At 42.5% G+C, this 22,752-nt stretch overlaps 2 protein-coding genes across 2 annotated transcripts; both read right to left on the bottom strand.

The window, feature by feature from the left end:
* Positions 1-15,793: 15,793 nt before the first annotated feature.
* On the bottom strand, positions 15,794-18,178 carry LOC132108526 (P2Y purinoceptor 14-like). Its single transcript, XM_059515223.1, has one exon. The coding sequence runs from the start codon at positions 18,169-18,171 to the stop codon at positions 17,170-17,172; it is 1,002 nt and encodes a 333-aa protein (XP_059371206.1). The 5' UTR covers positions 18,172-18,178; the 3' UTR covers positions 15,794-17,169.
* Positions 18,179-19,255: 1,077 nt separating this feature from the next.
* On the bottom strand, positions 19,256-22,401 carry LOC132108525 (P2Y purinoceptor 14-like). The gene is made up of 2 exons (XM_059515222.1): positions 22,005-22,401; positions 19,256-21,227 (listed from the first exon to the last, which is right to left on the bottom strand). Exons 1-2 carry the CDS (start codon positions 22,355-22,357, stop codon positions 20,627-20,629), a joined length of 954 nt encoding a protein of 317 aa, XP_059371205.1. The 5' UTR covers positions 22,358-22,401; the 3' UTR covers positions 19,256-20,626.
* Between the last annotated feature and the right edge of the window lie 351 nt (positions 22,402-22,752).

The raw sequence follows: 22,752 nt of genomic DNA, 5'->3' as shown, positions 1-22,752 counted from the left end.
CCAGGAGGCGTTCCGCCAGCCTGTACAGGTTTTGGGACCCGAGACCGCCCTGGCGATTTATGTAGGACACCACAGACATGTTGTCCGAACGGACCAAGACGTGGTGGTCCTTGATTTGGGGACAAAAGCGCATCAGCGCGTTCTCCACTGCCAGCATTTCCAGACAGTTGATATGATGGAGCTTTTCCCATTCTGACCACAGGCCAAAGGACGGTCTGCCCTCGAGCAGCGCTCCCCATCCCGAAGTGGAGGCATCCGTCGACACCATCTTCACATTCGGGGAAGTCCCCAGGCTTACACCTGATCGGTACCAGCCGTTTGCTGTCCAGGGTGTCAGGGCTGTGACACAGCTCTGATTGACCTTGAGACGCAGCCGGCCAGACACCCACGCTCTGCGCGGCACCCGCGCCTTCAGCCAGAGCTGCAGGGGGCACATGCGGAGCAGGCCCAGCTGCAGAGCCGGAGATGCTGAGGCCATGAGGCCCAACATCTTCTGACAGTGCTTGAGCGACACGGTCGCGCCGCAGCGGAAAGAACTCGCTGCGCACTGAATGCCCAACGCGCGCTGTGGTGACAGCCGCGCCGTCATGGAACACGAGTTCAGAACTATCCCCAAAAACAGAATCGTCTGACTGGGGTTCAGCGAACTCTTCGCCCAATTGACACTGAGACAGAGCTTCTCGAGGTGATCGAGTAAATCGGTCCTGTGCTCCACGAGCTCCACTCGTGATCGAGCCAGAACCAGCCAGTCGTCCAAATAATTCAGCACTCGCATGCCTATGAGTCTGAGAGGAGCGAGTGCTGCATCCATGCACCTCGTAAACGTACGAGGAGCCACGGACAAGCCGAACGGCAGCACTGTAAACTGGTATGCCTGGCCCTCGAAGGCGAATCTCAAATATCGCCTGTGATTTGACGCTATCTGTATTTGAAAATACGCGTCCTTCAGATCTATTGACATGAACCAGTCCCCTCTGCGAACCTGCGTGAGGAGCTTCCTGGTCGTAAGCATTTTGAAACTGCGTTTCATCAATGCCTTGTTCAGCTGTCTTAGATCCAGTATGGGCCTGAGACCCCCGTCTCTCTTGGGCACCAGAAAGTATCTGCTGTACAGCCCCCCTTCGCTTTGAGCTCGAGACACAGGCTCTACAGCCCCTTTGCTCAACAGTTTTGATATCTCGGCCCGAAGTATGTGTGCTACTTCTGTTTTGACCGTAGTTTCGACGCGCGCTAAAAAGCGCGGAGGGCGTCGACAAAACTGTAGCGAGTAGCCTCTCTTTATAATGCCTAGCACCCAATCCGAAACCCCTGGAAGCGCTGACCATGCATCTGCATGAATGGCTAAGGGCTGGATGCGAAGCGCGCTCTGTTGACTGGGCAACGGCGGCGCTCGAGTGTGCTGCGCATCTGAGGCGGGGAGCGCGCTGATCACAGCGGATAGATCGCTCCTCCTCGACCCCGTCCTGGTGCTTAACCGACTGGGGGAGGGCTGAGCGGGTCCCGTGGGACTCGTGATGTCTGCGAGTAACCGTGGGCTGCATGTGTGCACATTTACCACTTTCAACTCGCTGTCTGCCTGTGCAGAGCATACGTGCACGGGCCTCATTTTTACAGAAGCCACGCGCCCGACCGATCTGTGTCGATCTTATATGCGTGAGGCCTGTGTGCAGGGCTGTGCTTACATGTGGAGATGGGCACCGTCACTACATTTATAGCACCATTGGCCGTGGCCGGACGAACGTGCACGGGTTTTGTTTTTACAGAAACCACATGACGCGTGTGACATAGTAATTGTGGGCACTGAGGGGTGGGCACGTTTACTATGCAGTGCGCGCGATCGACCTGAGTCGCTTTTATGGACGCGGGCCTTGTGTGCAGGCCTGTGCTTACATGTGGAGATGGGCACTGAGGAGTGGGCATCGTCACTACATTTATAGCACCATCGGCCATGGCCGGAACACCAGAAATAACACTCTTTTCGTGAAACATCTGGGAAGCCGTGATAACGGCTTTTGTGTGCAGGCAAGCGGGCACTCGTGCAGGCTTGCGCATTGCAGAAGACGCTGAGGCAGTCACAATTCTTGGAACTGCAACAGCGGCACGCTTGGGTGAGAGCTCGGCCACAGCGGAAGTCGTACACCGGCGCTTTCCCTGAGATCCCCTTCCTCAGATGACGCGTCGGCAGACAGCGGACGCCGACCATCGGGAAGCGATGCAGGGGAGGCAGGCGAAGCGGAGGGAACCGGCGAGCTCGGCAGAGCTGGAGGCGGTTCTGGTAGACGCTGCGAGCGGCGCTTCTTACGGCGCTGCGGCGCAGCGGATGATGCAGGCTTCGAGAAGAATGCCCGGCGAGTCCTCAGAGTCACCATAGGCATTAGCTCGCAATGAGGGCAGCCGCCGTCAGCGAGCGCGAGCGCTGCATGGTCCTTACCCAGGCAGGAGACGCAGATGACGTGACGATCTCCTTCGCTGAGCGGGGCTCTGCACGAGCCGCACGAGGGCATCTTTAAAAAGACGCAGCTCTTTTTGTGAGTGTGCGTCGCAGGGCGAACACACACTGGATATAAGATATAAGGATACAAAGGATATAGGCGCTGGACAGTGCAGCAGGAACAGCAGTGGAAGGCGGCGAGGCCAGCAGCTTCAGAATGGCTCGTCCCGCTGATATGCTTCTTAGACGGCGCTTGCTTCCTCCGTGATCCAGCGATGCGTGAGCTTCGCTGAAGAGACGAAAAATCAGGTGAGTCAGCCTTTTCGAGCTCCTTTTATAGGTTGGGCCACACCCGTTTCGGCGGGAAGTGGTGAGAAGGGCGCGAAGCGCCCTTATTGGTCTGATGTTGCATCAGCCTGCGCTCGATAGGGTGTGCAGTTGCCGCAGAACAAGCCAATGAGCGAACGAGCCATCTCGTCTATGGCTGTGTACTGCTGCAAATGCTCTTTACAAAAATACAAAATTAAGGATAATTTTTTGCTTCAGTATTTCGTGAAAAGAGACTTTTCCCGTAGTGTCTTAGTAGTGACACAGTACGAGAGAGCTCTCGTAAGAGAACTTACATGGTTTAAATCAAGGCAATCTGTTTACTCAAACGGTTTGAGTTAAGTTAACTTGTCGGGTTTTACAGTGCAATCACGCAGGGTAACTGCACGGCCATTGGTTAGTGCAGTGTATTAAAAATGAACCAATGGCTCGGCAGCGGAGCACTCATAGGATCCTCAGGTTACTTAGACTGAAGCAACGACCGTAGACTGAAGTCGTGCAGCTACATGGAATGGCCAGCAATGCAGTAATTATTCCTGTGTCTCAGGGGAACCACTGTACCTTAGTAATGAGTACATTCCCTATTGATACTTCACTCATACTGCGTTTGCTTAAGACATGATGGGGAACCAGTACAATCCCACCATGCTTTGTTAGAGGAATGACCCATTTTAGAACTTGCCTTGAGTACAAAGGGCACAGAGGGATCAAGTATTTGTAGGAAAGTCCCACAACAGGGCCAAAGGGCCAAACTCACTGTGGTCAGCCCGGCCCTAAGTAATCATTCCCAGTAGAAATCGTACAACCTCAGAACCCAGTGGGGGCCAAAAGCCATACAGAGAAGGCAACGCCTTGTTAATACTGGTTTGCCAGAGTAAATCAATCTAGGCAGAGAGGATCCAAGCCTGTAAGGCCCGGACATCCAGATTATAAATCCTGGTAAATGTAGACGGCAAGGCCCAGCCGAACACCGCACAAATATTTACAATGGAAAATCTGCTAGACCAAGCCCACTGTAAAAAAAAAAAAAAAAGTAGAGCTGCCCTTTATACTGACCTAAGAGAAGAAAATGAACTGTAAAATCCAACAGAGAATGTGAAGCTGACGTCACGCCACATTGAGTTCTAGGAAATGTACTTGTTTACTAACGTAACCTTGGATCCCTGAGCTACGGGAACCAGTTCTGCGTCTGCTTAAGATGCAATGAGGAAAACTCCTTTTTTCCGAATACTGAAGCCTTTCTTCAATCATGCAGGGTAACTGAACGGCCATTGGTTCGTGCTGTATATTAAAAATGAACCAATGGCTCTGCAGCAGAGCACTCATAGGATCCTCAGGTTACTTAGACTGAAGCAACAACCATAGACTGAAGTCGTGCAGCTATATGGCATGGCCAGCAATGCAGTACTCGTTCCCATATCTCAGGGGAACCGCTGTACCTTAGTAACCGAGTACATTCCCTATCGATTCTTTACTGACAATTGAAGTATGAATATTGAAAATAAATTAGGCAGTGAGAGTTGCCTTCCGAGGCAAAGAGGTTGACCTTTGCCTTGCCGAAGAGCTCCCAGATTGCTTTAATCGAGAGGACGTTGCTCCATGTTAGCATGTCTACTCCCACGTTCAGCCTGCCTTGCACATGCGCTGCTCTCAGTAAACACAAGTTTAGATGAGCCCATTCCAGGAGGCGCTCTACCAGAATGAAGAGGCACCTCGAGGAAAGACCGCCCTGATGATATATATACAACTCCACTGTCATGCTGTCTGAGCAGACTAGCCATGGTGTCCTCTCAGGTCTGGCAGAAAGGAACAAAGGCCTAAACATATTCCCAGCATTTCCAGGCAGTTGATGTGAAGCTGACTCTCCTCTTTGACCAATGGCCGAAAGCTGGTTTGCCATCTCACAGAGCTTCCCAACCCATGTTGGAAACATATGTCGAGACTACCCTCCTTCTGCAGACCATACACAGGGGCACGTCCCAATCCATCCACTGAGAGTCTCTCCAATGGGCCAGGGCTGCCATGCATGCATCCATGGTGCCAACAGTGGGATGGAAATCGTGATTTCAGTCAGTACTGAAGGGGTCGCATGCGAAGCAGGTCCAGCTGAAGTACTGGAAATGCAGAGGCCTTGAGAGGGTGAAGGGCCCCAATTTTGAACGAGACTGCGAGATACTACCACTCTCATCTGGCCTGAGTCGAGAACTGTTCCCAGGAACGATATCCATTGGCTGGGGACAGCATGCTCTTGGCAGATTTGACCCTGAGTCCCAGGCACTGTAAGTGGCTGAGGAGTAGATATCTTTGGGACAGAAGCTCATTTTCTTACTGGGCCAGGAAGAGCCAGTGGTCTAGACAATTCTGGATGCAGATGCCCAGCTGCCTCAGCGGGGAAAGAGCCATATCCATGCACTTCGTAAAAGTGCGGGGAGCTAGGGACAGCTGGAGGGAAGGACTGTGTACTGATATGCCACAAGATATGCCAAATCTCAAGAATTGCCTGTGGTGGGGGGGGGGGGTATCTGAATGTAAAAGTAGCCACAGAGCTGGAGCATTTTTTTCAAGAAGTGTCATGTTGCCTGGAACAACTTCTGTGTAGCAGTGAAGTGCTCTGCAAACCGTCTGACCGCAGGTCCAAACATTCCAGTCGGGGAGACTGGAGAGTACAGGAAAGGGACCTTATTTGCATCCATGATCTCAGTGAGGATCAACCAAAGGTGGAGCTCAAGCACTACAAAGCTGGCTATGGACTTGACTTTTGCCTGAGCCTTTATCTTAGTGGCACGTAAAGCCAGGTCGATTGTGTTGCACAGCTCTTTGAAACCCACAGGGACACTCACAAGTCCGGGGGAAGTATACAGCGTGCTGCTAACAGTCCCACCATGTCTACTCTGTGTTTTTCTCTGCACAGGCCCGGTGAATCCACGACGCGATCTCCCAGATGTCTTTCACTCCGGCGCCGGGACACCACGGACCCTGGGAGCATCCACAGCGGAGGATGCGAGCCAGGCCCCAGGCGACGATTTCTCCCCCTCCGGTCTTCGAGATTTCCACCCGGAACCGCTTCGCTCCCCTCCGCGAGGCGGTACTCGACGCTGTGATCATTGGAGACTCCATCGCCCGACACGTCCGTGCTACGTTAGCCGAAGGTAAAGTGCACACTCATTGTTTCCCTGGTGCTCGTGTTCTTGATGTTTCTGCGCAGATACCTGCGATCCTGAAGGCCGACGAGAGCCCCAGAGCGGTCGTGCTTCATGCCGAGGTTAACGACACCACGCTGCGGCAGACGGAGACGCTGAAGAGGGACTTCAGGAGCCTGATCGAGACGGTTCGCAGCACGACGCCCGTGGCGACTATCATCGTGTCAGGACCACTGCCCACGTATCGACGAGGACACGAAAGGTTCAGTAGACTTTTTGCTTTAAATTAATGGTTGTTGTCATGGTGTAAAGAACAGAAACTGCTATTTGTTAATAACTGGAATCTTTTCTGGGAGTGTCCTAGGCTGTTTCGCGCTGATGGCTTGCACCCCAGCAGAGTCGGAGCGGAGCTGCTCTCTGACAACATCTCCAGGACACTTCGCTCCATATGACTAGTAAGACAATTCTCAAATAACTATTATGATGACTTTTGTTCCACCCGCTTAAATGATAAAAGTACTTGCGCTGTACAATCTATTAAGACTGTGTCTGTTCCCCAAATAGTGAGGTCAAAATATAAATTTAATGTAGGATCTAGAAAAAATCTTATCGTGAATAAACCAGTAAATGAACAAAAACAAATTTTAAAGTTTGGGCTCATAAATATTAGATCACTCACACTCAAAGCAGTTATTGTACATGAAATGATCACAGATAATAGTTTTGATGTACTCTGCTTGACTGAAACCTGGTTAAAACCAAATGATTAATTTGGTCTAAATGAGTCCACTCCACCAAACTACTCTTATAAGAATGAGCCCCGTCAGACTGGTCGTGGAGGAGGTGTTGCAACAATATATATATTGATATTATCAATGTTACCCAGAAAACAGGATACAGGTTTAACTCACTTGAAATACTTCTGCTTAATGTTACACTGTCAGACATGCAAAATAAATCTAATGTATCTCTTGCTCTGGCTACTGTGTATAGACCACCAGGGCCGTATACAGAATTCCTAAAAGAATTTGCAGATTTCCTCTCAGAACTTCTGGTTACAGTTGATAAGGCGCTAATCATGGGAGATTTTAACATTCACTTTGATAATACAAGTGATGCATTAGGACTTGCGTTTACTGACCTAATAAACTCTTTTGGAGTCAAGCAAAATGTCACCGGGCCCACTCATCATTTTAATCATACACTTGATTTAATTATATCGCATGGAATCAATCTTACTGCTATAGATATCGTACCTCAAAGTGATAATGTTACAGACCATTTCCTTGTATCGTGCATGCTGCGTATTACTGATATTAACTATATGTCTCAGCATTACCAAATGGGCAAAACTATTGTTCCAGCCACCAAAGATAGATTCGCAAATAACCTGCCTGATCTATCTCAACTGCTATTTGTACCCAAAAATACACACGAACAAGACGAAATGACAGACAACATGGGCACTGTTTTCTCTAATACATTAGAAGCTGTTGCCCCCATCGAATTGAAAAAGGTTAGAGAAAAACGTACTGTGCCATGGTATAACAGTAATACTCACTCTCTCAAGAAAGGCCCGGGCATCCAGATTATAAAACCTGGTAAATGTAGACGGCAAGGCCCAGCCAAACACCGCACAAATATTTACAATGGAAAATCTGCTAGACCAAGCCCACTGTAAAAAAAAATAAAGTAGAGCTGCCCTTTATACTGATCTAAGAGAAGAAAATGCACTGTAAAATCCAAAAGAGAATGTGAAGCTGACGTCACGCCGCATTGAGTTCTAGGAAATGTACTTGTTTACTAACGTAACCTTGGATCCCTGAGCTACAGGAACGAGTTCTGCGTCTGCTTAAGATGCAATGAGGAAACTCCTTTTTTCCGAATACTGAAGCCTTTCTTCAATCATGCAGGGTAACTGCACGGCCATTGGTTTGTGCTGTGTATTAAAAATTAACCAATGGCTCGGCAGCAGAGCACTCATAGGATCCTCAGGTTACTTAGACTGAAGCAACAACCATAGACTGAAGTCGTGCAGGTATATGGCATGGCCAGCAATGCAGTACTCGTTCCCATATCTCAGGGGAACCGCTGTACCTTAGTAACCGAGTACGTTCCCTATCGATACTTTACTCATACTGCATCACGAGGGGAAGTATGACAATTGAAAATAAATTGGGCAGTGAGAGTTGCCTTCCGAGGCAAAGAGGTTGACCTTTGCCTTGCTGAAGAGCTCCCAGATTGCTTTAATCGTATTAAGAGTGGACCATCCACTCTTCTGAGAGGACGTTGCTCCATGATAGCATGTCTGCTCCCATGTTCAGCCTGCTTTGCACATGTGCTGCTCTCAGTAAACACAAGTTTAGATGAGCCCATTCCAGGAGGCGCTCTACCAGAATGAAGAGGCACCTCGAGGAAAGACCGCCCTGATGATATATATGCAACACCACTGTCATGCTGTCTGAGCAGACTAGCCATGGTGTCCTCTTAGGTCTGGCAGAAAGGAACAAAGGCCTAAACATATTGCCAGCATTTCCAGGCAGTTGATGTGAAGCTGACTCTCCTCTTTGACCAATGGCCGAAAGCTGGTTTGCCATCGCACAGAGCTCCCCAACCCATGTTGGAAACATCTGTCGAGACTACCTTCCTTCTGCAGACCATACCCAGGGGCACGTCCCAATCCATCCACTGAGAGTCTCTCCAATTGGCCATGGCTGCCATGCATGCATCCATGGTGCCAACCTAGGGATGGAAATCGTGATTTTAGTCAGTACTGAAGGGGTCGCATGCGAAGTAGGTCCAGCTGAAATGCAGAGACATTGAGAGGGTGAAGGGCCCAAATTTTGAATGAGGCTGATAGCCAGATAGCCAGTGCATGTTCTGGCACTACTACCACTCTCATCTGGCCTGAGTCGAGAACTGTTCCCAGGAACGATATCCATTGGCTGGGGAAAGCATGCTCTTGGCAGATTTGACCCTGAGTACCAGCCACTGTAAGTGGCTGAGGAGTAGACATCTTTGGGACAGTAGCTCATTTTCTGACTGGGCCAGGAAGAGCCAGTGGTCTAGACAATTCAGGATGCAGATGCCCAGCTGCCTCAGCGGGGAAAGAGCCATATCCATGCACTTCGTAAAAGTGCGGGAAGCTAGGGACAGCTGGAGGGAAGGACTGTGTACTGATATGCCACAAGGTATGCCAAATCTCAAGAATTGCCTGTGATGGGGGGGCTATCTGAATGTAAAAGTAGCCACAGAGCTGGAGCATTTTTTTCAAGAAGTGTCATGTTGCCTGGAACAACTTCTGTGTAGCAGTGAAGTGCTCTGCAAACCCTCTGACCGCAGGTCCAAACATTCCAGTCGGGGTGACTGGAGAGTAGAGGAAGGGGACCTTATTTGCATTCATGATCTCAGTGAGGATCAACCAAAGGTGGAGCTCAAGCACTACAAAGCTGGCTATGGACTTGACTTTTGCCTGAGCTTTTATCTTAGTGGCACGTAAAGCCAGGTCGGTTGTGTTGCACAGCTCTTTGAAACCCACAGGGACGCTCACAAGACCGGGGGAAGTATACAGCGTGCTGCTAACAGTCCCACCATGTCTACTCCGTGTGTTTCTCTGCACAGGCCCGGTGAACCCAGGACGCGATCTTCCCAGATGTCCTTCACTCCGGCGCCGGGACACCACGGACCTTTGGTGCATCCACAGAGGAGGATGCGAGCCACGTCCGTGCTACGTTAGCCAAAGGTAAAGTGCACACTCATTGTTTCCCTGGTGCTCGTGTTCTTGATGTTTCTGCGCAGATACCTGTGATCCTGAAGGCCGACGAGAGCCCCAGAGCGGTCGTGCTTCATGCCGAGGTTAACGACACCATGCGCCGGCAGACGGAGACGCTGAAGAGGGACTTCAGGAGCCTGATCGAGACGGTTCGCAGCACGACGCTCGCGGCGACGATCATCGTGTCAGGACCACTGCCCACGTATCGACGAGGACACGAAAGGTTCAGTAGACTTTTTGCTTTAAATGAATGGTTGTTGTCATGGTGTAAAGAACAGAAACTGCTATTTGTTAATAACTGGAATCTTTTCTGGGAGCGAAAAACAAATTGTAAAGTTTGGGCTCATAAATATTAGATCACTCACACCCAAAGTAGTCATTTTACATGAAATGATCACAGATAATAGTTTTGATGTACTCTGCTTGACTGAAACCTGGTTAAAACCAAATGATTATTTCGGTCTAAATGAGTCCACTTCACCAAACTACTGTTATAAGCATGAGCCCCGTCAGACTGGTCGTGGAGGAGGTGTCGCAACAATATATATTGATATTATCAATGTTACCCAGAAAACAGGATACAGGTTTAACTCATTTGAAATACTTCTGCTTAATGTTACACTGTCAGACATGCAAAAGAAATCAAATGTATCTCTTGCTCTGGCTACTGTGTATAGACCACCAGGGCCGTATACAGAATTCCTAAAAGAATTTGCAGATTTCCTCTCAGACCTTCTGGTTACAGTTGATAAGGCGCTAATCATGGGAGATTTTAACATTCACTTTGATAATACAAATGATGCATTAGGACTTGCGTTTACTGACCTAATAAACTCTTTTGGAGTCAAGCAAAATGTCACCGGGCCCACTCATCATTTTAATCATACACTAGATTTAATTATATCGCATGGAATCAATCTTACTGCTATAGATATCGTACCTCAAAGTGATGATGTTTTCTTTATATCGTGCATGCTGCGTATCACTGATATTAACTATATGTCTCAGCATTACCAAATGGGCAGAACTATTTTTCCAGCCACCAAAGATAGATTCGCAAATAACCTGCCTGATCTATCTCAACTGCTATTTGTACCCAAAAATACACATGAACTAGACGAAATGACTGACAACATGGGCACTGTTTTCTCTAATACATTAGAAGCTGTTGCCCCCATCAAATTGAAAAATGTACTGTGCCATGGTATAACAGTAATACTCACTCTCTCAAAAAAGTAACTCGTAGTCTTGAATGCAAATGGAGAAAAACTAACATGGAAGTTTTTAGAAATTGCATGGAAAAACATTATGTCCAGCTATAGACAGGTTCTAAAAACTGCCAGGGCAGAGAATATACATAAACTCATAGAAAATAACCAAAACAATCCAAGGTTTTTATTTAGCACAGTGGCTAAATTAACCTGTAGCCAAAGAACCGCTTCTCAATATTATTAACTCGTCGTTCTCTTTAGGTCACGTCCCAAAACCATTCAAGCTGGCGGTTATTAAGCCTCTTATTAAGAAACCAAAACTAGAACCTAGTGAACTGGCAAATTATAGGCCTATTTCAAATCTTCCATTTATGTCTAAAATTTTTGAAAAATTTGTGTCTGCTCAATTGAGCACCTTCCTGCACAAAAATGATCTGTATGAAGAACTTCAGTCAGGTTTCAGGCCCCACCATAGCACAGAAACTGCATTTGTTAAAATTACAAATGACCTGCTTCTTGTGTCAGATCAAGGCTGCATCTCATTTTTAGTCTTACTTGATCTTAGTGCTGTGTTCGACACCATAGATCATGACATACTCATAGATCGATTACAAAACTATACAGGTATTCAAGGGCAGGCTCTCAGATGGTTTATATCCTACCTGTCCGATCGCTACCATTTTGTTTACTTAAATGGGGAGTCATCTCATTTATCATCAGTAAAATATGGAGTGCCACAAGGATCCGTCCTAGGTCCCCTTCTATTTTCAATGTACATGTTGCCCCTTGGTAATATTATTAGAAAATACGGAATTAGCTTCCACTGTTATGCTGATGATACTCAGCTATATATCTCAACGAGACCAGATGAAACTTCTAAATTATCTAAGCTAACAGAGTGTGTTAAAAATGTAAAAGATTGAATGACAAATAATTTTCTCCAATTAAATTTGGATAAGAAAGAGAAATTAATTATTGGACCAAAAAACACTACACAGAATCTTGTAGATTACAACCTGCAACTAGACGGATGTACTGTTACTTCCTCTACAGTCAAAAATCTGGGCGCTATATTAGACAGCAACTTGTCTTTTGAAAATCATATTTCCCATGTTACAAAAACTGCATTCTTCCATTTTAGAAACATTGCCATGCTACGAAAAATGTTATCTGTTTCTGATGCAGAAAAGCTAGTTCATGCATTTATGACCTCTAGACTGGACTATTGTAATGCAATTATAGGTGATTGTCCTGCTTCGTCAATAAACAAGCTACAGGTAGTCCTAAATGCAGCAGCTAGAGTCCTTACCAGGTCAAGAAAATATGATCATATTACCCCAATTTTACAGTCTCTGCACTGGCTACCTATTAAGTTCCGTATCAGTTAAAAATTATCATAACTTACCTATAAAGCCCTAAATGGTTTATCTCCTGCGTACCTAACTAGCCTTATACCACGTTTCAATCCATCACGCTCCCTAAGGTCACAAAACGCTGGACTTTTGGTAGTTCCTAGGATAGCCTTCCTGATAATGTTCGGGGTTCAGACACACTCTCTCTGTTTAAATCTAGATTAAAAACGCATCTTTTTTGCCAAGCATTTGAATAATGTATCTTAAATTGTGAGTATAGTTGCATCTGATCAAATGTGCATTTTTATTCTTTAGCTTGGGTTAAACTAATTAATTTTACTTTGTTGGATCAGCAGCTATGCTAATGATGTCTCTATTTGTTTTTATGCTTTGCCAACTAGGATTTATACAAGCTCCAGTCTGGATCCAGAACACCTGAGAAGAGATGATGCTGCCCCTCAGAGGACCTCAGATGATGCTAACCCTGAATCAACAACATAACTAACAAATATTGCTACAAGTGTGACTGCATCATATAATAATTATTAATTATTAATAATATTAATAATTTTCATCGTCTGGCTGACTACGTCTTGTTTTAATTTTTCTACAAATCCTGTCATACGTGCACAAACTGACAGTTACCACTTATAAGCTATTACTAAATATTGTAGAAACATAATTTTCTGTAAAGTTGCTTTATAACGATTTGTATTGTAAAAAGCGCTATACAAATAAACTTGAATTGAATTGAATTGAACACTCACTCCCACCGAAAGAAACCAGATCACTTGCAGCCACAGAGGAATGCTGGTCCGGGTGAGAGAAGAGAATGGGGGAAACCTGGAGAGAGTGAGGAATGTGGGGGCTCAGCTGGCATGGCCTCACTCAGCCCCAGGGGCTGGGATCCTCTGCCCTGCTGCTTTTTCCTCAGAGGCTTCTGTGTGGAAGAAAAGTTGAGGTCATGAGGAGCGGAGTCACTTTCTGAAAAGAAAGCTATCTGTCTCTTTGAGGGCAGCTTCAGCGTGGGCGGCGCCCAAGCATGAAAGGCACTGACCATGACCGTGTCCATCAACGGCGTAGCCCTGCATGAGCGACAGTAATGGCATGGCACTTGAAACAATGCCGGATTTGCTCTTAGAAATTTGCTCTTTGTAGTAGCTGGACAGTGACCTGAAGACTATGCAGCTGCAGATGGCGAAGGCAGAGGATTTTGTTCTGCTGCTGCAAGGCTTGTTCACGGTGAAGGCTTCTAGTCTCATAGTGCGAATATCTTGTAGTCGTCACTGGCGGAGAAAAAATCTGAAGATCCTATGGTTGATTGCATGCTTATATAGCCAGATGCCCCGTCCAAATTGGCGGCCTTTGGCAAGTTGTGCTATAGGCTCGTGCAGCTCTGCTGCTGAGCTATTGGTTAATTTTTAACTCTTTCCCCACCATTGACGAGTTATCTCGTCATTTAGAAGACAACGCTTCCCCGCCAAAGACAACTTTTTTTGTTTTTTCGTGTTTTTACTATTGTAAGCTTGGGGGTGTTATTTTATATCTTCTGAGTAGTGATGGGATTTATGGCTCTTTGAGGGGATCCGGATCTTCGCGATCCGTTCCTTTCAAAGAGCCGTTCAAAAGAACGGCTCTTTTGGCTCTTTTTAAATATTTAGTCAGTTTTAAGAAGCCAGCTTGGAGGCATCTCAGTTTATCCTGGAAATAATCACTGGGAAGAATGATGAGGTGAGATTTGTAGTCAAATAATTAAAACTCAGATATCACACACCAATATCTGAGTTTGAATTATTCTGAAATATTGATTATTACCTCATTTGTCATGTGTGGACTATATTCCATAGGGTTGCACAAATCCCTCTGCTTAGACAGTGACATCACTATTTTGGATTTACCTTTAGTACAAAGTGTGTGTGTGTAAAGCTACGTTGACTTATGTTATTCAAACAATACCTACTCACAAATAAACATCAAAAACAAATCCGGCTGCAATGAATTTCTGTGCAAAACAGCTTTTACTACAAACACTTCCACACAAGAACATTGTTATCACACAAGAACATTTTGATAGAAAACAAAAAATATTTAAAATTAGAATAAATAAAATGGAAATGTCTACATACTACATACTATTACTACTGTAAACGTTGCAAACATCAGCCCCTTCAAGTCGATGAACAATAACAAAGTGGGCTGCAATGAATGTCTGTGCAAAACAGCTTTTTTTCAAGCTCCTATCCAATGACAGAGGCACACGCAGGACATGAAGGATGCGTGCACAACTAATAACTAATATCATCACGCTATAAAGGGTTGGCCTGCGCTGCGTGCGCCCCTCCCCCTATAACTGTTCTGTCTCGCGGAGGAGCTCATTTGTGTGCATCTGTGTGAAACACGCATAGGAAAAAAGAACGGCTCCCCTCCAGCCGCGACTCGGCTCCCATCGTTCATGTTTATGAGCCGTTCAAAAGAATCGGTTCGTTCGCGAACGTCACAACTCTACTTCTGAGCTAATATAAAACCTCCAGAACAAAAAAAAAAAAAAAAAACGCACGTGATCAGAATGGAAATGCAAATAGATGGATATGATAAATTATGCCATCATCTGCAATAGACAGCACATAAATGAAAGGAAATCCAGGAAGTGGTATATGGCTTTGCAAGCCTTGGAGATGTTGGAAGCAATAAGCTGGATTTATGCTTTGATAATTGTACTGAATATTATCCAGATATAGTTTTTGCTCAAAATGTTATTTTCTCACCTTTTTGCTCAAAATTATAAATTTTTATGAAACCTACTTATATTCAAGTGTTGATACAAAAAAATAATGGTTTAAGCCAGAATATAACTGATTTATTATTATATATATATATTTTTTTTTTAAGTAGAGGCTTTAAGGGGCAGCTGTGGCCAAATGGTAGAAAGTTGGACTTGTAACCCGAAGGTCGTAGTAGGCACTGGAACCCCAAGTTGTTCCCTGGGCGCTGGATATAGCTGCTTGACGTTAGAGGAACGTTATTTTGGTGTATTGCATATTTAAGACATTAAATCTTTCAAGATCTGTTTAAACAACTCCACAATCAGCATAATCAGACACAATCAGACAGTGATACAGACAACATTTTTAAGCATACTACGTACAGATTCGCACATTAGCCCAAAATAGATTTGCACATAAGCCCAGTAGCGGGCAACACTGTTTTCACTCTAATCAGATCAAAGTAAATAAAATTCTACAAAACTTAAGAGAAAAAAATGAAGAATGTGACTTCAAGGTAAAAACAAAACAAAAGACAAGCAGGTATCCATGTTAATTTCAGCTATATATATATATATATATATATATATATATATATATATATATATATATATATAAATAATACAAATATGTGAATGTAGAATGTGTGTGTGTGTACAGGTTTATATATCCTGGTGAGGACTTAAACCTGAATACACAGACTCATGGTGAGTTCTGAGTTCTGTGAAAACTGAGTTCCCCCTGACAAAAAGCTTATAAATCATAAATAATGAGTAAAATGCAGAAAGTTTCCCGTGATTGGTAGGTTTAGGTGTAGGGTTGATGTAGGGTAATAGAAAATACAGTTTGTACAGTATAAAAACCATTATGCTTATGGAGAGTCCCTACAAAGATAGCTGACCAGACATGCGTGAGAAAGCGTGAGAGATAAAGACTTGACATGAATGTAGTTGAAAGGTGAATATATGTGTGAGAAACTAGAAAAATACATACATGAAAGGGGACCATGAGTGTATTTGAAAATGATTTATGGGCTGTATGGCCCCATGCAGAGTTAAACCAATAGGTATGATTTCAATACTAACCAAGTGTTATAGCTAAACACATCCTGTCTCTCCAGAGCCAATAGGCATTACAGTTGTGGTGGGGGGAACATAAACATTCTTTGCAAAGATGCTGAGGCTTACCATGTAAACAACAGAAGTGTGAAATGTGTGGGATTCTGCTAAATGTAATTTTAAAGGAACAGATCAACCAAAATGTCAAATTGTTCCAAACTTGTATAAAGATTTTTTGTTCTGTTTAGAATTTTTTGCCAGTTCTTTTCCATTTAATATAAGGTTATATTCACCATAATCTTGCCCTCTGCCTTTGAAATAAATTGTAAAATGTGTATAAACTACAATTAATAGCACTGATCTCATGTCCAAATATAATCATGCCAGACCTCCTATAATGATGCCGTCATCTTCTAATGAGGCCATATTTGGTTTTTAGAACTCCATGCTGAAATATTTTCTGTGAATTAAAGAATTATGTTTCGGAATGTTATGTAGTCATATGGACTTATAATGTTGCTTCTTTGTCATTTTGGAGTTTGACGCTCTCAGTTCTCATTCACTTTTAAGTCGTCAGTGTCACCATTTTATTCCATAGAAGAAAGTACACAAACATCTATGGTTCTATGATGAACCTTTAACATCATCAGAATATGTATATTACACAAATGGTTCTTTATAGTGGAATTTAAAAATAAATGTTCTTCACAATGATAAAATAGCTTCTTTTTTAGAACTGTTCATTAAAATGTTCATCAGGGAACCAAAAATGATTCTTCAATGGCATAGCTGCGAAAACAGCAGCAATATTTATTTTTACGAGTGAAAGGTTTTAAATGAGATGAGGATAAGAAAATTATGTCAGAATTTTTATTTATAGTCAACTCTCCATTTAAGGGTTGACTTTTCTTCAGTAAACTGTTTTAAAAGCTGTGGCTGACATGACTTGGTGGTTTTTTTTGGAAAACACCACTTTGTTGTGACCTTCTTCCGCTCCATCTCTTTATGCTGCGTTTTCACATGCAAGAAAACCACAGCTAGGTATGTGGCTTCAAATCAAAATATCTTTTCCATCTTGCAAATGACTAATGCTCGTTTTGCTTTGTTGCTCAATCATTACAGATTGCTGATACTGAGCCCAGTGCCTATTGAAGGCCGCCTGTTTTCGTGGTTTACAGATGACATCTTCTGCAAAAGCGACTCTCTGAATGTCCTGCACATGAAAAAGTAGATGACAGGATCCAGACACACATTAAGAGCGGACAGGAAGAGTGTAGCTTCTTTGAACTGGAAGAGAATGAAGCGGTTGTAGGCACTAAAGTCATCCTTGTGGCCTTGGCTAATTGTGTAGGGCACACGACAGACGTGGTACGGAACAAAGCAGAAGACAAAAACAGCCAGCAAGCTAAAGATGCTTCGATTTGATCGCCGTCTCGCCATGCTGCTGTCCTGCTGCACCCGTTTGTAAGAGCGGTAAACATGACAAGCAATGGAGGTGTAGCAAAACACCATCAACAGGAATGCCACCCAGAAGACTCCAACGTTGAAGTGGGCTGAAATTTCGTGCCAGCGCCGACCCAGGTCACTCTTCAGGGCCATGCAGGAGAAAACCTTAGGCATGGGCTGGTTTGTTAATATGGCATTCGGCAGCATGAAGAACATCATGATGCCCCAAGTTAGCAGCGCAAGAGCCTTCGCTACTGAAACACGTTGCAGAAAAGAAGACGCTTCAGAGGTACTGCGTACGATTTTAAAGTAGCGTTCCAAGCTGATGAGGCTCATGAAGGTTATTCCTGTGTACATGCTGAGGTAGAAAAGCACAGCTGTGTAGCGGCAAACTATCAGCTTCAACTGCAAACCGCCATAACCGAGGTCCCCCACTACACGCCACGGGTAGGTAAACAACATCAGAACATCTGCCACCACCATGTTTTTTAGGTAAACTACTAAGGCTGATGAGGTGGGAACCCTGAAGAAGATCCAAGCGGCGAGTCCGTTGAGAATGAAGGCACAAGCGCAGATGATGGTGTAGAGCACAGGCAGAACCTGATGTGTGAACACGCTGCTGACATTCGTGCTGTTTTTTGGTTCCATCTGTGTAGTGTTGATGTAGTCCATATCTAAAATGGAAAATAAAATTATTTATTTAGCTGTTGATATCAGGAAATATTTTGACAAAGACTTGAATTCTTGAAAAAGAATTCTTCTGCTAGAATTTTTTTTTTTTTTTTTGCTGATGTTCACTTTCATGAAAAATCTATATCTTTGTATAGTCCTTGCACTTTTTATGCTTTCGTTTCTACTTACTTAGTTTCCTACCTTATTACTGACAAAGCTCTGACAATACCAATTTTGCGATAAAAGAAATAAAATCCACTTCAGCTCACTTTAAAAAGTTTATTATGGAATATATATACGTTAAAACAGCTAACTTGAATGTAATGTTTTCAAACTCTTAATTACATGTAATTGCCATAACATAAAAATATGACAAACATTTATGGTAAATTAGAAGAGACATTTCAATAGAAATTAGAGCAAAATATGTGTCATATATTTAAATATACTTTTAATTACACATTTGTAAAGTTTCAGTTGCATTTTGTACCTCTCAAATAATTAAACTTCAAATGTGAATAACAGAATAACACACTAAAGTGAAAATTATAATTACTTAGATTAAAATATGCATACTTTAAAATAAAACTTTTAATTTGACATGATTATAAAGTGCACTTAAGTATTTTAGTAATATTATCTATCTTTAGTAATAATATAATATTGCAAGTAGTATAAACTTTTACAATTTTAAATATACTACAGGTGCAAATTCACTGCACCAAAATATAGTCTCCAACATTCTGTTTAATATCTGTTTGTTTTCATGTTTTGCTATTTCCATTTAAACTACTGCATTTGTTTTCATATATGCTGCCTATATTTCGGACCATTACCATTTGAATGTCTTTAGAAAAAGCATGGTGCTATTTGTAGCAAAACTTTCAATCCCTCAAAGTGTCTTTATCTCATATCCTGATATTAGAAAATAAAATATGATAATATTATTAAAAAAATTTCCATGATAAGAAGAAACTTACTTGAAGAGTTAAGTCAGCTTGTATCATCACACAGAATTAGAAGAAGTGATTTGGGATGCGCCTCACATGACATTTCAGAGGAAGGGGGCGTTGACTTTGATACAGGAACTAAAGAGTGGCTGGGTTTGTCTCGTGGGTAAACACTTGCTCAGCACTGCAGGAGTTTCCTACCACTCATGTCTGTACACAAACAGCTTTGTACTCCCTGGGCTCCAGCATAACCCACAGGACAATGTGACTGCTCTTTCTTTGCTCATTGGAGTCAAAAGTGCCCCAGTTGTGTTTCAATAAAGCTTTCATATACACATACAATTACACAGAAGAATGAATGAACATATATGCCATGAATGAATTATTATATATATATTATATAAGGAATATAATTTTACATTTTATTCAGCAAGATTTCAATACATTGATCAAAAGTGATGTGTACAATATGTACAATAGCATATCTGATTTTAACATAAGGTGCCATATACTTATGCAAAATAGCTACTTTTTTTTACTCTAAACACTAACTCAAAGTAACTTTAAATTTGAAAACGCTGCAAATCAGTTTTGCAAATACATTCAAATCCAGTAAATTTACAGTATTAAAAGAACAGAACACAAACATTTACAAACATAAACACCTCATAAAAATGACCAGTTGTCTAAAGGGTTTTCCTAGTTTATTATTATTATTATTATTATTATCTCTATCAGATATTTCTATCTGAGGTTTCTGTGGGAGTGCAAAGCGGATATAAACATGGATGTTGTTTTTATCAAGCACGGTTTAAGCTGGTTTCCTCTCTCACCCCATGCTGAGATTTGTGGAATATCTAGGCAATAATAATGAAGCATCATAATACAGTTTTTTGTGTGTGTGAGTGTGTTGTTGTTGTTGTAATTATTATTTTTTTTAATAATGAAGAAAGTCTAATTAAAAATAAATGTAAAAAATACATAAATTTCTATGTCACTAATTAAATTGATCATGAGAACCCTTTTTTGAGATGTTCTTGCTTCTGTTAATGCACCAGATGCTCTTTGGTTCATTCTCAAAATACACTGAAGCATGTGATCATACAGTTCTTGGGAGATATTTTTTTGAATACATATATTCTTTTCTCAATTCTGTTTGGTGATGCTAGTGGTGAGGAAATGTCATTTACTTACCATCAAGTTTTTACAAACCTGTAGGAGTTTCCCTTTTCTGCTGAACACTGTAGAAGATTTTTTTCTTTTTAAAGAATGTGGGTAGCCAAACAGTTACTGATCCCCACTGACTTTCAGAGTATTTTCCCCCATAGAAGTCAATGGCTATGACAAACTGTTTGGTTATACACATTTTTCAAAATATCTTCAATTCTGTTTTGATGAAGAAAGAAACCCATGCAGGTTTGGAGCATCATGAGAGTGAGTAAATGACAGAAGTTTCATTTTTGGTAAACTATACCTTTTAAGTCAACTGACTAGAGCTCTTTTTCTCATTCGGATTTGCAAAATCTTTGAAGGTTAAGCTGTGCTCTGAAGGTCTTGCAAAAGACAAAGTAAATAAGTGGATCCAAGCAGGCATTCAGTACTGTGAGCAGGACAGTCACCTCCTTCAAGATGTAGAAAACCTGTTCTGCTTTGCAGTCTTGCAGCAGGGGTTTGATGAACACGTACGGCAGTCTCACCAGATGATATGGTACAAAACACACGCCGAAAACCACCATAAGAACTTGCATGTTACGCTTTGACTTCCTGAGCTTAGCATTACCACTCTGATTTGGCATTGTGTGCTGAGCTTGACGAAGCCTCTGTACATTCAAACAGTAGAACAGAATCAGGGAGACCAGCACAAACAAAAACACTGAAAAGCTAATGATCTGCAAGGCCCTATAGATCTGTCTGAGTAAGCTGTTATGAAAGCTGTCACAGTCGAAACCACTGTGGGCAGAAGTCTGTTTATCAATGCTGAGAAAAACAGCAATGTAGACACAATTTGAGAACAGCAGGACGGCCCAGGTCACGATGCAGATGTAGCATGTCGAACGGACTGTTTGCAGCGTGTGACTCTCCAGTGGCCGTACAATCTTCATGTACCTGAAAGGCAGTGAATCGTAGAATACAGAGAAATTCTGTTTCATATAGAAGAAAGCAATGCTGTTTGTGTCTCTGTGACTTGCTACCGATCATTTCAATAAACTTTTAACCAGACTCTTTATCCAAAGCAACTAATATTACATTTAAGGTATACAGTCCATCTCATTTAGCTCAAATATATGTCAAAGGGCTGCCAGTCAATAAACATGAAAACAAAGTAACGTGGGTTACTTATTGAAAAAGTAACTCAGATATTTTTTTGTGAATTATAAAGTAATGCGTTACTTTATTAGCTACTTGAAAAAAAGTAATATGGTTACATATCTTGCATTACTTGTGATGCATTACCCCCAAAACTGGCAATGACGTCTTCAAAACATCCAGTAGTGTGGGTTTTCCAGGTAAGTGTATTATGCATGTTATTTTTTCGACAGATATCGATGTTGTGATTTTCAAATTATGTGAATTTGAAAACAGATGGATCATAAATGAATAATTATTTATGTGTTAGCCAGCAAATATTCAGTGAAGTGACTGATGCCCATGTGTCGTATTAATGTTTTTAGTTGTAATAGTTTTTGACTAATGTGATAGCGTGCATGAGGGATGCACTATGACTGATTTTTGTTTATAAAATTTGTTGAAGATATTTTAAATTATTTTTGCACAGTTAATTCTGCCTTTTTTACAGAATGAACATTAAGTTATTTCATGGCATAAACATTTACGTCACTCAGACACTGACATATTTCCCTTATCAAAATATTACAAATTTACCTGTTTGCAGCGATGTAGCCCATGAAGAGAATACTGGAGTACATGTTAAGGTAGGAAGCAGGAGCGCCAAAGTTACAGTAGATACGCTGAATTTCCACTGAAGTTATAGCATATTTAGCGATGCGTAAAATCAAACACAGGCACACAAACAAGTCTGCTATAGCCAGATTCTTCAGATAGATTGTGATGCTGGATTGTTTTGTAGCTTTGCAAAAGTACACATAAACTGTAATGCTGTTGAGCACCAGGCTTGCCACAAAAATCAGTGTGTATAAACATATGAAGAATGGACGAGCTGGCATTTCAGACAAGCCACAGGGTTCTTCAGTTGAATTGGTTGCGTTCTGGTCCATGATGGTCTCTTGCTGGACAGTGAACCAGAAATGGGATAGACTGGTACCTACTGCAAGAGAGATAATATAAGAGATATGTAATATATTTGTGTGTTTATATATATATATATATATATATATATATAACTGAAAAATATATTTTATGCTATATACTTAAATCTGAGATCACTAAATCTAAATCACTCACACACACACACACAAAATTCTGCTTAATGCATAAATATATATATATATATATATATATATATATATATATATATATATATATATATATACACACACACACACACACACAGGTGCATCTCAGTGAATTAGAATGTCATCGAAAAGTTAATTTATTTCAGTAATTCAACTCAAATTGTGAAACTCGTGTATTAAATAAATTCAGTGCACAG

This window comes from Carassius carassius, chromosome 28 (assembly GCF_963082965.1).
Source record: "Carassius carassius chromosome 28, fCarCar2.1, whole genome shotgun sequence".
Classification (NCBI taxonomy): domain Eukaryota; kingdom Metazoa; phylum Chordata; class Actinopteri; order Cypriniformes; family Cyprinidae; genus Carassius; species Carassius carassius.
The sequence above is the reverse complement of the archived record's forward strand: the minus strand, read 5'-3'. Positions and strand labels throughout refer to the sequence as shown.